This window comes from Hyla sarda, chromosome 1, assembly GCF_029499605.1.
Source record: "Hyla sarda isolate aHylSar1 chromosome 1, aHylSar1.hap1, whole genome shotgun sequence".
Classification (NCBI taxonomy): Eukaryota; Metazoa; Chordata; class Amphibia; order Anura; family Hylidae; genus Hyla; species Hyla sarda.
This window is the reverse complement of record NC_079189.1, coordinates 134,311,059-134,326,182: the sequence shown is the minus strand read 5'-3', so window position 1 is coordinate 134,326,182 and position 15,124 is coordinate 134,311,059. Positions and strand designations below refer to the sequence as shown.

At 42.5% G+C, this 15,124-nt stretch overlaps 1 protein-coding gene across 13 annotated transcripts in view; it reads left to right on the top strand.

Moving 5' to 3' along the window:
• Positions 1–15,124, top strand: part of RAPGEF2 (Rap guanine nucleotide exchange factor 2) — a 294,507-nt gene that overhangs the window by 220,229 nt on the left and 59,154 nt on the right. The window contains exon 1 of one of the 13 annotated variants that reach the window (XM_056561632.1): positions 2,611–2,727. The exons of 8 other annotated variants lie outside the window; for them this stretch is intronic. Coding sequence is in view for 3 of the 5 variants with exons in the window: in XM_056561606.1 (XP_056417581.1) it covers positions 4,270–4,329 (60 nt within the window). In the remaining 2 variants the exon portion in view is untranslated. Of the gene's footprint in view, positions 1–2,610; positions 2,728–2,784; positions 3,073–3,097; positions 3,336–3,520; positions 4,330–15,124 lie in introns of those variants that run through there. 4 more of the 13 variants (XM_056561622.1, XM_056561615.1, XM_056561642.1 and 1 more) reach the window with 4 other exon arrangements.

Below are 15,124 nucleotides of genomic sequence, written 5' to 3'. Positions count from 1 at the left end.
CACCCAAAGAATAAAAAACACGTCATTTTTACCGTAAATTGTACGGCGTAAAAACAAAACCTTCCAAAATTAGCAACATTGCGGTTTTCTTTTTAATTTCCCCTCACAAATAGTATTTTTTTGGTTGCGCCATACATTTTATGGTAAAGTGAGTGAGGGCATTACAACGGACAACTGTGCACGCAAAAAACAAGCCCTCATACTAGTCAGTGGATGAAAATATAAAAAAGTTAGGATTTTTTGAAGGTGAGGAGGAAAAAACGAAAACGTTAAAATAAAATTGTCTGAGTCCTTAAGGCCCAAATGGGGTTAAGGATGACACACATGAATGACCTAGGAAGATGTAAGATATACACTCACCACATTGTCTTTGGTGGTAGAGTACAGGCAATCTCTAATAATCATTGTGTGCGTGTGTGTACAGTATGAAACCAGAGAGAAAAGAGTTACAGAGCAGGACTGCCAGGCTCCACCAAGAGCATTGAGTCAGCAGAGTAAGAGAGGGGGAGGAGTCACCACAGTGCAGCCAGGAGAAAGACACGCCCCCTCCCTTTGAGACAATTGACAACATTTAGCAGCTATAATATGCTCTTTTTTAGTGAAATATTGGAGAGACATAAAAATTACAATTGAATGTATATGATCAGGATGAGGTACTGAGTAACATATATGTTTTATTTTATTTTTTTATTGTTGGAACTTACAGATACGCTTTATGACCCCAGGTGCAGACATTTATCTACATAAAATCATTCAAAGACTGGTTAGCATGCAAGGAAGGTGTAAATCACAGTGATCAGCTCATGGAATAGTCCTCTCATCCTGGTCACATTCAAAACGTGTCTGACTGTAAGTACCGTATACACTATTCTGCTCAGAGCAGGGACCCCCAATGAGCAGAAGTACTACCCATTCAGCTGTGTTTGGCTTTGCCCATTTCTGTTCAGAAACATGAACAGAGCAGTGTGTTAACTTGTATACTTTCTAGTAGCCTTTAGGCTGATAACCCCACCTCTCCATACATCAGCCAAGAAGAGTCAAAACACCTCCAAAGGGACACAGCGTTCCTCATTGCACTCATATTTGGGATTATGTTTAGAGGCAATCTTTGTAGTGATATTGTTACTTCTAGGGCTGTAACCATAGTGAGGGGACTTCTTCTAAGTTTAAAGGAAAGTGCATTTCACCATCACCATAGATAGGGAGTAGAGATGAGTGAAGTTACAGTGATTCCATTTGTCGCAATCTTCTCGGCTCGGCGGTTGATGACTTTTCCTGCATAAATGAGTTCAGCTTTCAGCTGCTCCGGTGGCCTTGGAGAGAGTGTCCTAGGACTGTATCCACCTTTTCCAGCCCACCGCAGCACCTGAAAGCTGAACTAATTTATGCAGGCTAAAGTCAGCAACTGCCGAGCCGAGAAGTTTGTGACGAATCGAATCAATGTAACTTCGCTCATCTCTAATATGGAGTCTTTACTGTAAGCGCTCTTTGCTTCACAGTATTGTGGTGCTGGTTTTTGCCTTTTTCTGGGTCAGCACTGTAGGAATATAGTTTGGACTTGATGAACTTGTCTGTGTTTTTCTTTAACCTTGTATATATCTAAGTATTATTTACCCTACAGTTTATCACTTTCTTACGTGTGATGGCAGGCAGCGCTGTTGGAGTGCTGGTGGAAACAATAGCTTTGCAATAAACTGTAATGACAATATCTAAATGACCTTCCTGGCAGGAAATTATTTAGCATTGTGTACCACCCTGCCCTTTCCCATTCCTTGCACCATGTCTGCACAGTCTGTTACATCAAATAGATATGGTACTCATGGGTGTACAACATTTCCCTTGGTTTTGGTTGTTGTTATTTTTTGTTGAAGCATAGGTACAATCGGCAATGGCTGTCGATGTATCCATGTGTGAATCCACATTGGTCCAGGTATGTCAACATAGTTGCCTAGTGAATTTTCTGAGCGTATCTCAAGTTTTGGCTCTAACTGAAAGACATGGCAACCATATTTTTCAGTACGAGCCAAAGGTGACTTTGAAGGCACTAATTGTGATGGGGAAACCCCCCTTAGTCAATGTGCACGTTTGTTTTGTAAGCTCTGTTATCCTTCCCATCAAATTAAGGGAATCCTTGAGGACTGGGTGGGCCATGAGTTGAGGACCACTGATATTGAAGACTTCCAGTTTCCTGTTCAAGGTACCAGGTGGTGTACTGAAAGGCATGGTGTTTTTTTTTTATTTTTTTTAAATTTTTTTTTTTTGGGGGGGGGGGCTTGGACCACATTCAAGCCAGAATTTCAGGTTTGGTTTGCAGATGCTTCTTGCAGTCCTAATGTGCATACATCTAGTGTGTTTTATGCCTAGTGCACGCCTTAAAAATAAACTGCTTGCTGGTGCTGCTACTTTAGTGCCCTATTAGTATGTTAGCTTTATGGGGCATCTCAGGCATATAAAAGCTTAGCGATTACAAGGCTGGAGGTGGAAGGACATGAAGTGGTACTACGCCTTCATGCTTGGTAGCATCATCCTCATTAACTGCTTCATATACAGGAGGAAATGTTACAATGTTACATTGCATTGCTAACCTCCTTTTACCACTCACCCATCCTACCACTGGCAGCTCAAATAAAACCCCCTCTGCCGTGCTGCCAGGATTCTGCTGCATATTTAATGCTGGATTTTTATTTGGTGGGTCTGTGGGAGTGAGTCAGAGGTGAAGCAAGCAAGGTAAGAGCCTTTTAACCTTTTAAGTGCTGAAGGACATCCATAGCGATGGCAGGCTGTGAGGAATTGGCCATTGTAGACTGTGCCAATGCAGTGTCAGAGCATGGGTGTGCCACACTCTTCATTTTGGAGGGGGAGCACCTTTTTGGATGATTTCTCACTTGGTTCTACTCATTACCTTGACTTCATTGGACTGATATAGAAGCCTGTGTTCCCAGGAATCCCTCCCTCTAAAAGCTGCTGTAACACGGATCGGAGGCTGCCACTGCTTATCTGACTTGTCCATTTTTTGCTACCTGAAAGAGTTAAGAACGTGAGGGGGCGATTCTGGAGGAATGCGCCTTTCATGTGAGTTGAATATTTCAGAATATGAGGAGAGAAGACTCTAAGGGGAGAATTCTGCTTACTGTTACATCACTAGCCCTGCACGTTCTGTGCAGGTTAGGAGAACACACTGCAGTCACTTGTTTTTTTCGGCAGGAAGCAGCAATGCCGATCCCTTCCTAAGAGGAATTTATTTCTTATTTAGAAAAGGAAGCCTTCTCGCTACCCAGGAAATGGCTTTCCTTGTGCGTTGCTATGCCAACTGCCTGCAGCCATGGTCCTCCAAAGTAAGCACAATAATGTAATTATATTGGCGTATTACATTCTGACTCTGGGTGTTGGAGAGGAGGGGATAGTAGATGTGTGTTTGTGCGGTGCTGTAATGCCAGGGATTCTTTGGGGTAGAGATACGCTTGTTGGATATCACAGGGATGGGGGATCAGTAAATGCAACGTCTATCAATGTCACACTGCTATGATTAATTGTGCAAACTTGGTTAGTTGAGCATAGCCGAGCCCACTGGTCAGTGATCAGACCACAGCACTAGCATCCAGGGAGGAGGTTCTTCAGCACACTCTGCCCTGGGCCCCCTCCCATACATACACACATCCATGCATGCATTAGCTGCTACCACACTATGTAATGTCTCTGCATGGCAGCTCGTGTCTGTAAGCCTGCAAATCAAGCTGGAATACTGTATCCGCAATGCCAGGCTGCTCACTTAGGGGCTGTCTTCTATTCGGACTAATCTAATACAATATTAAGCCTTTTGGAAAGGACTCTGTGGGCGGTCAGCCATTTTTTTCCCTTTCCTTTTCTTTTTTTTTTTCTTCTCTTCACCCCTCACCCCCGCCACTTCCAATCCTCCCCCTCCTCCTCCTCCTCCTCCTTCTTTTCCTCCTATTCTTCAGTTTCAGCTATGGTCTTGCCTCTCTGAAAGAATGCTGGATGGATAAGATTTCATTAGTCACTTTGCATTCAGAGATGCTGTGGCTCCCAGCATTGTAAAACATGGAGACAGATGCTGTTGTGAGGACTGTGGAGCTGAAAAATAGTCCGACGCTTCCCAGCTCATCCTTTCTCCCTTTGCCTCGGATGGTCTTGAGGTGGTTGCTCTTGCCTGCTGTTGCGTTTTGCTGCTGGTCTGTGGATGTGATTCTCGCATTTCTTCCGATATTTACCCACAATGTATAAATTCACCTTGGCCTGTGTTACCTCATTATGAAACCGCTTGCATTCTCATCTAGCCATGGAATTATGGGCCAGCAGGAGAAGCACTATGTGAGTATGAGTTTCTGCATGTAGAACCTTACAAATGACTATCTGATTTGTACCATAGAAAGAAAAGTTGTTGTGGTACGTGGCTGGTAGACGCAATTTCTTTTGAATTGTCTTTTACTCTATTGATGCCTCTGTAATATGAAATTCTGATTACATTAGTAGGCGTCAAGTGACAGCAGATGGTATATGTTGATTGTGATCTTGTACTTATTTCATTTATTTTGGAGGGGCTCTTACTGTGTTTCCTTAGCAACAGAATTGCTCAAAGGTCTTTATATTGGAGCGATATTTCCATGTTTTTTTTTTTTTAAGTGTAAATCTACAAATAAACATAACATCTACTTGCTTACTTCTGTTGCTTTTCATCTAACTTTTGGGATCTTTTTTGATATGTTCAAAAGTTTTATTATCTGACCACTGAAAAAAGCTGTCTCCACAAACGGTGATGAGTAGGTTTCCATGGTGATGGGAATAAAATATGTTGTGTGTCGATTGGGTACCTAAAGCATGCCTCCATTTTCTCTCAATATTCCATTCTGCTTCATTTAATTTTGCATTATCCATCTGTGCTTTGGAGTTTTAACCTTTTGTAGTGGTGAATATAGTGCTTGTAATGGTGTGATCTGAGGTGGTTATGGCTCTAGGTCGTACAAGGGTTAATGTGAGCGTTCTCCTGAATTATAATTGATCCCATGAGTCAGCACCACTTTTGTCACACACTAATCCCTATGTTTGGGGAAACGCACACACAGGCAGAACCCCAGGGCCAGCCCGATTGGCTGAAAATGTGCAAATTCTTTGGACAGGAAATGTGGGGTCTATAATCATTTACCTAGTAATTTTGCTATAGGTTTGGCAGTGATATATGAAAACCGATCTGCTGCAAGAGAATGTATATTGGCATAGTTTACCATGTGATTGGGACCCTGCTCATCATAGAGGTTGCCAAAGTGTCTCACGTCTTTAGACTTCTCTTAGTTATATGCTTCACAGAAGGGGTATAACAACTTAAAACTTAACATTTATTGTGCTAATTAAAGAACAGGACCCCACTGACAACAATACAACAGAAAAAGTAGTCACACCGGACCCAGAGGCCATAGAATGTGGACAGCAATCTGAGTCAGTCACTTGGCCAAGGTGATGGTAAGGGAGTGATAGGGGATAAACAATAAGAGACCAGGGAGGGTAGGGCTGTGGCCCTAGTATACCCTATCAGGGAGATGTCGTGCCACTACCCCTGCTCGCTCAGGGAACTGTCGGGGCACTCGTCCTAGAAAGGACGACCCCTGCCCCGGTCTACCCCTTTGTCAATCCCTGTAGTAAGAAATAGTCAGCCCGCCCGCCCAACGCGTTTCCCCCAAATCACTGGGTTCGTCAGGGGCTACAGAGCATCAACAGCCAATGTCACAAATATAAACTCCAACTTAGTGATACAGAGTGTAAGATACAAGCCGAGGCCAAAAAGGTGCAACAATTACAATAAAGTGCACCATATAAAGTAAACACAATAAAGCACACCGCAAATACATCCCATCCGTTTAGGCACCCCTCAAAAGCAAGTAATAGTGCAGGGAGTAGCGATGTGCTAATGACCCAGAGCAGAGCCCTGCTCCTGGGTATTGACTCACGTGACCCACAGTGGCGGTCTGCGAGATGCTGGCATCTGTAGTGGCAGAATGCACAGCTATGGCGTCTGTTTTCCGCTGGTTTGATCAGCGAAAGAGGAGCCCTCTTATAGCACTTACTTAGTCAGACGCTGCTACGCTCGAATCGCGCGCCACTACCGGATGCTGACGTCACGCTAGTGAGTCTGCATCACTTCCGGGGGCGCGTCAACATTACAGAGCGGAGCGTCTGCCGTTGCCTGGCGACACCATAATAAGTGCAGGCGTCGTCCGCAACTATGTAAACAATGACAGATTGAGTATTTTTGGGGGCTGGATCTGGGACATTAGTGGTAAGTAAAACATAGAGGTAGTACAATCCTACTAATTGGGGACATGTTAGTCAGTGTCGGTCAACTGAAAAAATATATACCTTCAGACAGGTAGGTTCAGAGTACCGAGTGAGTAAGTCATTGTAGTAGAAATAGAACATAAAAATTGAACATAAAAATTGCACGGGTGTGAATGGCGGAGGAACCATAGAGATAGGCCAAGTGATGGAGTGACAGGGCAAGAGGGTATAGGTTCAAAATGACCATATAGCTATCTCAGCTATAAAAAACATGCGTAACTTAATTTCTCATTTAAGCCTTTCGGGGACTGAGTCTGAAGACGAAAAATCCACTGGGCCTCTTTTTGCAAAATCAATTTGTCCCAGTCCCCTCCCCTAAGGGGGGGTTTTACCAGCTCAATCCCCACAAAGGTCACCACTTTTGGGTCCCCCCCGTGGCTGTCACAAACATGTCTTGCCAAGGGTTTATCTGCTTGATTAGCGATATCCCTCAAATGCTCCCCTATCCTCCTTCTCAGTTCACGCTTGGTTTTGCCGATATACTCAAGACCACATATACAGTTGGCCTTGTATACCACCCCCTTGCTCCGACAATTTATGAAATCACGGATGTTGAATATGCTCCCTGTGATGGAACTCCTGAAGGTCTTGGTCACTGCAATGTGGTTACATGCAATACACCCACTGCAACTAAAGCAGCCCTTGATTCTGCGGTCTAGCCAGGTATGTCCTTGATTGGGTCTAGAGAAATGGCTGCGAACAAGTCTGTCCCGCAGATTTCGACCCCGCCGGAATGAAATCTGAGGGCGAGTGTCCAAGACCTCCTGGAGATCTTTATCCATCAGTAGGACATGCCAATACTTTTCAATAATGGCTCTGACCTGTGGGGTGCCACTGTCAAAAGTAGCTACTATCCGTGTAATGTCTTTATCTGATGTTTTTTGTCGGGGTGCAAGGAGTGAATTGCGTTCTTTGTTCCTAGCCTCCTGATATGCTTTCTTTAACACCCAATCGGGGTACCCCCGTTCTCTGAACCTCTTCCGTAAGTCAGCAGCCTGCTTTTTGAACTCCGAATCTGTAGAACAGTTGCGCTTAATGCGCAGGTACTGTCCTTTCGGAATCCCTCGGCAGACGGATCTGGGGTGATGACTATCCCAGTTTAGTAGTGAATTTGTGGATGTGGGCTTGCGGTATATTGTAGTGTCCAATCCACCAGTGTCATTTCTCGAGATCAGAACATCGAGAAATGGGATCTGATCCTTGTGAATCTCAAAAGTAAAGCGTAATCCCAGATCATTCTGATTAAGAGCATCCACAAATTCTCTAAACTGGATTGATGATCCATTCCAAAGAATGAATATATCATCAATATAGCGCGCCCACAGACCGACCAGCTCCGTATAGCGCAGAAGACTCTCACCAAAAACAATCGATTCCTCCCACCACCCAAGGTAGAGATTTGCATAGGTGGGGGCGCAGGGGCTCCCCATCGCGGTCCCCCGCGTTTGATGGTAAATACGCCTATCAAAGAGGAAGTAATTTCTGGTGAGAGTAAAGCGCAAAAGTTCGGAAACTAGTCGGCTGTGGGCGTGAAATTGAACACCCCTTGTTTGAAGGAAGAAGTCAACCGCTGCCATCCCAAGATCATGTGGGATGGAGGTGTACAGAGATTCGACGTCTATGCTCGCCAGTAGGCAGTCACCCTCAAGGGATAAACCATCCAATTTTTGCAAAAGGTCTGTAGTGTCTCTGGTGTAGGAAGGTAATGCCATTACAAAGGGTTTTAGAATGTTATCAATATAGATACCCACATTCTGAGTGATGTTTCCTACACCAGAGACAATTGGACGACCCTTGATGGGAGATGTGCCCTTGTGGACCTTGGGTAAAGCATAGAACGTCGAGATCCGAGGAAAACGGGGTACCAAAAAGTCTATCTCTTCATCACTCAGTAAGTTGAGGCCTTTGGCCCCCTCCACTATTTGTTTGAGTTCAGAGAGATAGACCTCTGTGGGATTTCCCTCCAGAGTCTCATAACTGGTGGTGTCCGCTAGTAAAGTGAGACACATTTCGCGGTACTGTGACCAGTCCATGACCACAATGTTACCCCCCTTGTCAGAGGGTTTTATGGTCAGGGACTGGTCACGTTCCAATGACTGGAGGGCCATCATCTCCCCATGTCTAAAATTGGTATGTCCGTCAGAATGAATCTGTTCAAGTTCACCAGTCACAAGTCCCAAAAAAACGTCAATGCATGAGATATCCCCGGCCGGGGGCATCTTTGTGCTCTTATTCCTGAGAGTCGTGAAAGGACCCTGACCACTGGTAGCCTCATTCTCTGATAGCAAGCCCACCAGCATGTCAGCGCCCTGTAATACATCCCTGGGCACTCCCAGTTCAAGAGCCCTCCTCCTCTCCACGTTCAGATAATGCTTATGCCATTGTAGTTTACGTGTAAATAAGTTCAGGTCCTTAACCCAGTTAAATTTGTTAAAGGTGTTTGTGGGGACAAAGCCAAGACCCTTACTGAGGATGCACATTTCGTCAGATGTCAAGGAGTGGGAGGATAGATTGATAATTTGTGAGTTAGTCGGGGCTAGGCGTTCCGATTGCGTAGGGGGTACGCCGTGTATTGGTTCTGGCGCTCTAAAAAAGAGCTGTCACTTGTTGCAGGTAAACCTCCTCGATTGCCTCTATTATTCCCCCTACCTCCACGTTTATTCCTGCCCCTACCTCTACCTTTACCACGTCCCCTCCCCTGAGACTCTTTATCCGAATCAGAGACGTCCGTCTCTGTGGAGGAGTACTCTTCCTCAGACGCTACAGTACCACCTCTCGGAAGGACCCCGTATATCTTATTATCTTTGAAGTCCTGGAGGTCCCGGACAAACTGTTTATGTTTCCTTTCCTTGAGGTGGTACTGAAAGCGTTCAACTGTGTTCTTTAGCTGAGATTCCTTAGTTTGAAACTCAGCCTCAGTAGAGAACCTCTGGGTAATTTCAATCTGAGATTTCAGTTTTGTATTGTTGTCAGTGGGGTCCTGTTCTTTAATTAGCACAATAAATGTTAAGTTTTAAGTTGTTATACCCCTTCTGTGAAGCACATTTTGAAACTGGGTATTTACTACAGAATCCTGTGATCTACTCTTCTCTTAGTTATATCTGTTTCTGAGAAACCAATATGGTTACCATGTTAACTCACATATAAGTTGTTGCCCGTCTTTCCCGAAGGCCTGAAAGGTAAATCTCACAGTTCCATGGAAGTAAGAGTTTCGAAAACCTGTAGCAATGTAGCTTTGCATTCTGTGTTTTTCAAATGATGTAAAAATTGTAATGGTGGCCATTTTAGTTATCAACAAGCTTTGAAAGAAATGTAATCAGGGTTTATCATGTATGGTATATTCCAGGATGTTTCCCTGAGTATATAGTAAATATATACTGCTGATACTGTGTGACTTCAGCCCTGAACTACCGTCTGATTTCGGTTCCAGAACCATGTACAAGTTGTCAGCCCCCTGGTGCAGGTAGAGCAGTGATGTCTACTGTATTTTATCCCTTGTTCTGGACTGTGGACTTTATAGGCCAGAACAGGCCACAGTCAAGTTGTCATACTATGGAGAATGGGGCCAAAATGGGCATTTTATTGTGTGGAGGCACCAAGGAGTGGTTGTTTCTGTTTTTTTGAGCAGATGACATATACCTATAACAGACAGGAGTGAGGGTCAGTCTTAATGAAATACTATACGAATAAAGCTTTCTGCTAAAAAGTATAGATGAATATGTAATCTCCGTAGTGAACAAACTAACAAATACAAAAACGGAGTCACTTGGAAGTTGTAAATATAAAAATACATTTTGTATAGCAAATAAAATGTATACATATTAAAAATCTCCTGGAATTGGAGGCAGAGGAAAAAAGGCGACATCCCCTACCCAACACAGTGCAATAAATCTACAAAGTAAAGATGCATATGCTAAGGTCCTATCAGCTCTGCCACACCAGGATACTGGCAATCAGTGCCATAAATAGCTGATATGTCATAAAAAGGCAGGATAAGAAATTGTACAATACAGGGAATGATTACATGTTTTATTAAAAAAATGAATAAGGGAAGTAAAATGGATGGGTGAATGAATATGAGGCAAATATTATCTTCCATACCCGCTTTCTGCCCTTAAGCAGTAGAAACATACCTCTTTGTGCCCAAGGCAATACAATACTATTTTTTAAGAGCTCAAAGAATGCATTTTTACATTCTAAAGGTCACAAGGGTGTGCATTTCTCCTGTGCTGTAGCATAGAGGGGGCCAATATTAATGTGTTTAAGCAGAGAAAGGTAGTTATTACTGTCATATATGTATTGGTAACTTGGACACACAAAAGGGACATTATTACTATGTATGGGAAACAACTGTAGAATATACTACTGTGTGGGGAGGGATGACAAAGTAGCATTATTACTATGTAGGTGGCGTTAAAGTGGCCTTTATTATTATAGTATTACCGTGTGTAGAACAAAGGATACCACTTACTTTTTGGAGTGCGTATATTGTGTGTTGGTAAACTATTACTGTCTGGGGCACTATTTGTTTGGTGTTATTTTGTTCTTGCACTATTGTTTTTAATGGTGCTATCTCTGTAACTATACACTCATGGCCGTAAATGTTGTCACCCCTGAAATTTTTCTAGAAAATGAAGTATTTCTCACAGAAAAGGATTGCAGTAACACATGTTTTGCTATACACCTGTTTATTACCTTTGTGTGTATTGGAACTAAACCAAAAAAGGAGGAAAAAAACCAAATTGGACATAATGTCACACCAAACTCCAAAAATGGGCTGGACAAAATTATTGGCACCCTTAACTTAATATTTGGTTGCACACCCTTTGGAAAAAATTACTAAAATCAGTCTCTTCCTGTAACAATCAATAAGCTTCTTACACCTATGTTGGACCACTCTTCTCTTGCAAACTGCTCCAGGTCTCTATTACTGGAAGGGTGCCTTTTCCCAACAGCAATTTTAAGATCTTTCCACAGGTGTTCAATGGGATTTAGATCTGGACTCATTGCTGGACACTTCAGAACTCTCCAGCACTTTGTTGCCATCCATTTCTGGGTGCTTTTTGATGTATGTTTGGGGTCATTGTCCTGCTGGAAGACTCAAGATCTTGGACGCAAACCCAGCTTTCTGACACTGGGCTGTACAGGGAGACCCAAAATCCTCTGGTAATCCTCAGATTTCATGATGCCTTGCACACATTCAAGACACCCAGTGCCAGAGGCAGCAAAACAACCACAAATCATCATTGAACCTCCACTATATTTCACTGTAGGTGCTGTGTTCTTTTCTTTGTAGGCCTCATTCCATTTTCGGTAAACAGTAGAATGATGTACTTTACCAAAAAGCTCTATCTTGGTCTCATTTGCCCACAATGTTTTCCCAGAAGGATTTTGGCTTACTCAAGTTCATTTTGGCGAAATGTAGTCTTGCTTTTTTATGTCTCTGTGTCAGCAGTGGGGTCCTCCTGGGTCTCCTACCATAGCGTTTTATTTTACTTAAATGTCGACGGATAGTTTGCGCTGACACTGATGCTCCCTGAGCCTGCAGAACAGCTTGAATATCTATGGAACTTGTTTGGGGTTGCTTATGCACCATCCGGACTATCCTGCATTGACACCTTTCATCAATTTTTCTCTACCGTCCACATCCAGTGCCATGGGTTGCCAACTTCTTGATAATGTTGTGCAGTGTGGACAAAGGCAAATCTAGATCTCTGGAGATGGACTTGTAACCTTAAGATTGTTGATATTTTTCCACAATTTTGGTTCTCAAGTCCTCAGACAGTTCTCTTCTCCTCTTTCTGTTGTCCATGCTTAGTGTGGCACACACAGACACACAATGCAAAGACTAAGTGAACTTCTCTCCTTTTTATCTGCTTTCAGGTGTGATTTTTATATTGCCCACACCTGTTACTTGCCCCAGGTGAGTTTAAAGGAGCATCACATGCTTGAAACAACCTTATTTTTCCACAATTTTGAAAGGATGCCAATAATTTTGTCCAGCCCATTGTTGTAGCTTGATGTGACATTATGTCCAGTTTTCTTTTTTCTTCACTTTTTTGGTTTAGTGCCAATACACACAAAGGGAATAAACATGTATATAGCAAAACATGTGTTACTGCAATCCTTTTCTGTGAGAAATACTTAATTTTCTAGAAAAAGTTCAGTGGTGCCAACATTTACGGCCATGACTGTAAATGGTTACTATAGTAAGGAGGGTGCTATAATCGTGTGGAATCAAGGATATCTAGGCAGCAAAGTCTGCATAAAGTTGTGGCTGGAAGATTTCATGGCGGTTTGGGCCAGATGGTAAAGACTGGAAAAGTAGAAGACTGGTCAAGGCAGAAAAGACGTTGTCTGAGTCACCTAATGTAACTGTACTGTAGTTGCCCTATATGGTCCATAGAACTGGTATATAGCACTTTATGATCTCTGTATGGTTGTAATGTTGATCTTTGTATAAGGGATAAAAGTTTTGATTGTGTCCTTGTAGTTGCCGTAGTGTGACTTTAGTGTTTTTTATTTTTATTTTTTAATTAGTAACAGTATGGTAATATTGAGTCAATGTCTATAGTAATAGTCATGGTGTGGCAGTATTTTCAGCCATTGTGTAGTACGTGTTATACAATAACAATATTCATATACTTACTGTATGGTGGTAATATTTGGTCCTGGTATAATGCTATTTGATAACAATGTGTATATGTAAATTGTGTATGTATGGGTAAGGAGGCTGATTTAGAACAGTGCATCAAATCCTAGTGTATCATCAATCTGATTTAGTTTGAGATATAACTTCCAACCCTCCCGCCACCTATTTTGTTTTTTTTTTCAATATTTTACACAGCTAATAAATTGCTCTCCTGTGTCCAGACTTGTTCCGTAAATGACAGGAATGCTCTTTTCTCCTGTTTGATTCATGACCAGGAGGAATGTACATACCTGAAACCTGGGTGGAGTTCACCTTAAATGGGTAATCTGGTGGAATTTATAAAAACATTTTCTTTCAAATCAACTGGTGCCAGAAAGTTAAACAGTCTTGTAAATTACTTCTATAAAAAAAACTCAATCTTCCAGTACTTATCAACTGCTATATGCTCCAGAGGAAGTTGAGTTGTTCTTGTCAGTCTTTCCTCAGTGCTTTCTGCTGAGACCTCTGTCCATGTCAGGAACTGTCCGAAGCAGGATAGGTTTGCTATGGGGATTTGCTTGTACTCTGGACAGTTCCTGACACAGACAGAGGTGTCAGCGGAGAGCACTATAGTCAGACAAAAGAACTACACAACTTACACTGTAGTATACAGCAGCTGATAAGTACTGGATTAAGATTCTGCCTTTTACCTATAGAACCTCCATTTCACCATAGAAAGACGAGATACCCACATTTTGTAATAGAACTTATTTACAAATCTGTTTAACTTTCTGGCACCAGTTGATATGACATTATTTTTCCCCACCGGAGTACCCCTTTAAGTGGATTTGTGAGATCTGTTACACTATCCTATATAAGTTTATGATAGAAGATATGCAGAGCTTAGGGTTAAAGGGAGATTTATCAAACATTGTGCAGAGAAACAGTAGAGCAGTTGCCCATTGCAACTGACTAGATTTCACCTTTAATTTCTAAAAAGGCCTCTAAAAATTGAAGCTGGAATCTGGATGGTTGCTATGGGCACTGCTCCACTGTTTCACAGCACATGTCTTCTCTATAGAGTTTTTCTATAAGGTCACTTTTAGCATCATATAGAAAGCTGCTTAATTGCTGCCAGGACTCTTAGTGACAGCCTGGGAGTCCTGCTTTTCCTGCTGAGGCCATGTTCAGATGAGTGGAGTAATGCTGCTAGGAAATTTCAGTGCAGCCCCTTATTTTTCATACCATTTGTTTCAGTGGAAATTTGCAACACAGTGTACATGGCGCAATTTCCATGGCAGGTATTTCCCATCTTGACAGAATCTGCTCGGAAATGCATTGCCATCTATGGAGACTACATATTTCCAAGTGGTCCTAGCTTCAGCAGAAATGTAAAATGTTAATCCGTGTTTTTTAGGCGGACATTTTGCAAAATTTCTCCTGTCCTGATGGATGGCAAGCTGCGTTCCCCTGTCCAGTGCAGTCCAGCGAGTCCAATCATCCAGCGTCTAAATTGAGATGCCGGATGAATGTGACTTGTCCCATTCAAATGAATGGGGTCAGTTCTAGCATCAGCTTTTCTCCGGTGCTTTTTAGCAAGCACCAGAGGGAAAAGAGGACATATGTGGACAAGCTCTTACTTACATATGTCTACCACAGCCTGTTTAATCAGATCGCATGTGATAGACCCACCTATATGCTAAAATTCCTGCAAATGAAAGGAAATAGGTTATTTTTTAGACTTTTGCTATAAATTCGGAAATTACGTGGCTGGGTCTGTGAAGATTTGCTGTAGGTGGTGGTCTGCATCCTAAGGCCAATTCCTTAGAAAATGTACACTGCTCAAAAAAATAAAGGGAACACTAAGAGAACACATCCTAGATCTAAATGAATGAACTAATCGTATGAAACTTTCATCTTTACATAGTTGAATGTGCTGACAACAAAATCACACAAAAATGATCAATGGAAATCAAATTTATCAACCCATGGAGGTCTGGATATGGAGTCACACTCAAAATCAAAGTGGAAAACCACACTACAGGCTGATCCAACTTTGATGTAATGTCCTTAAAACAAGTCAAAATGAGGCTCAGTAGTGTGTGGTCTCCACGTGCCCGTATGACCTCCCTACAATGCCTGGGC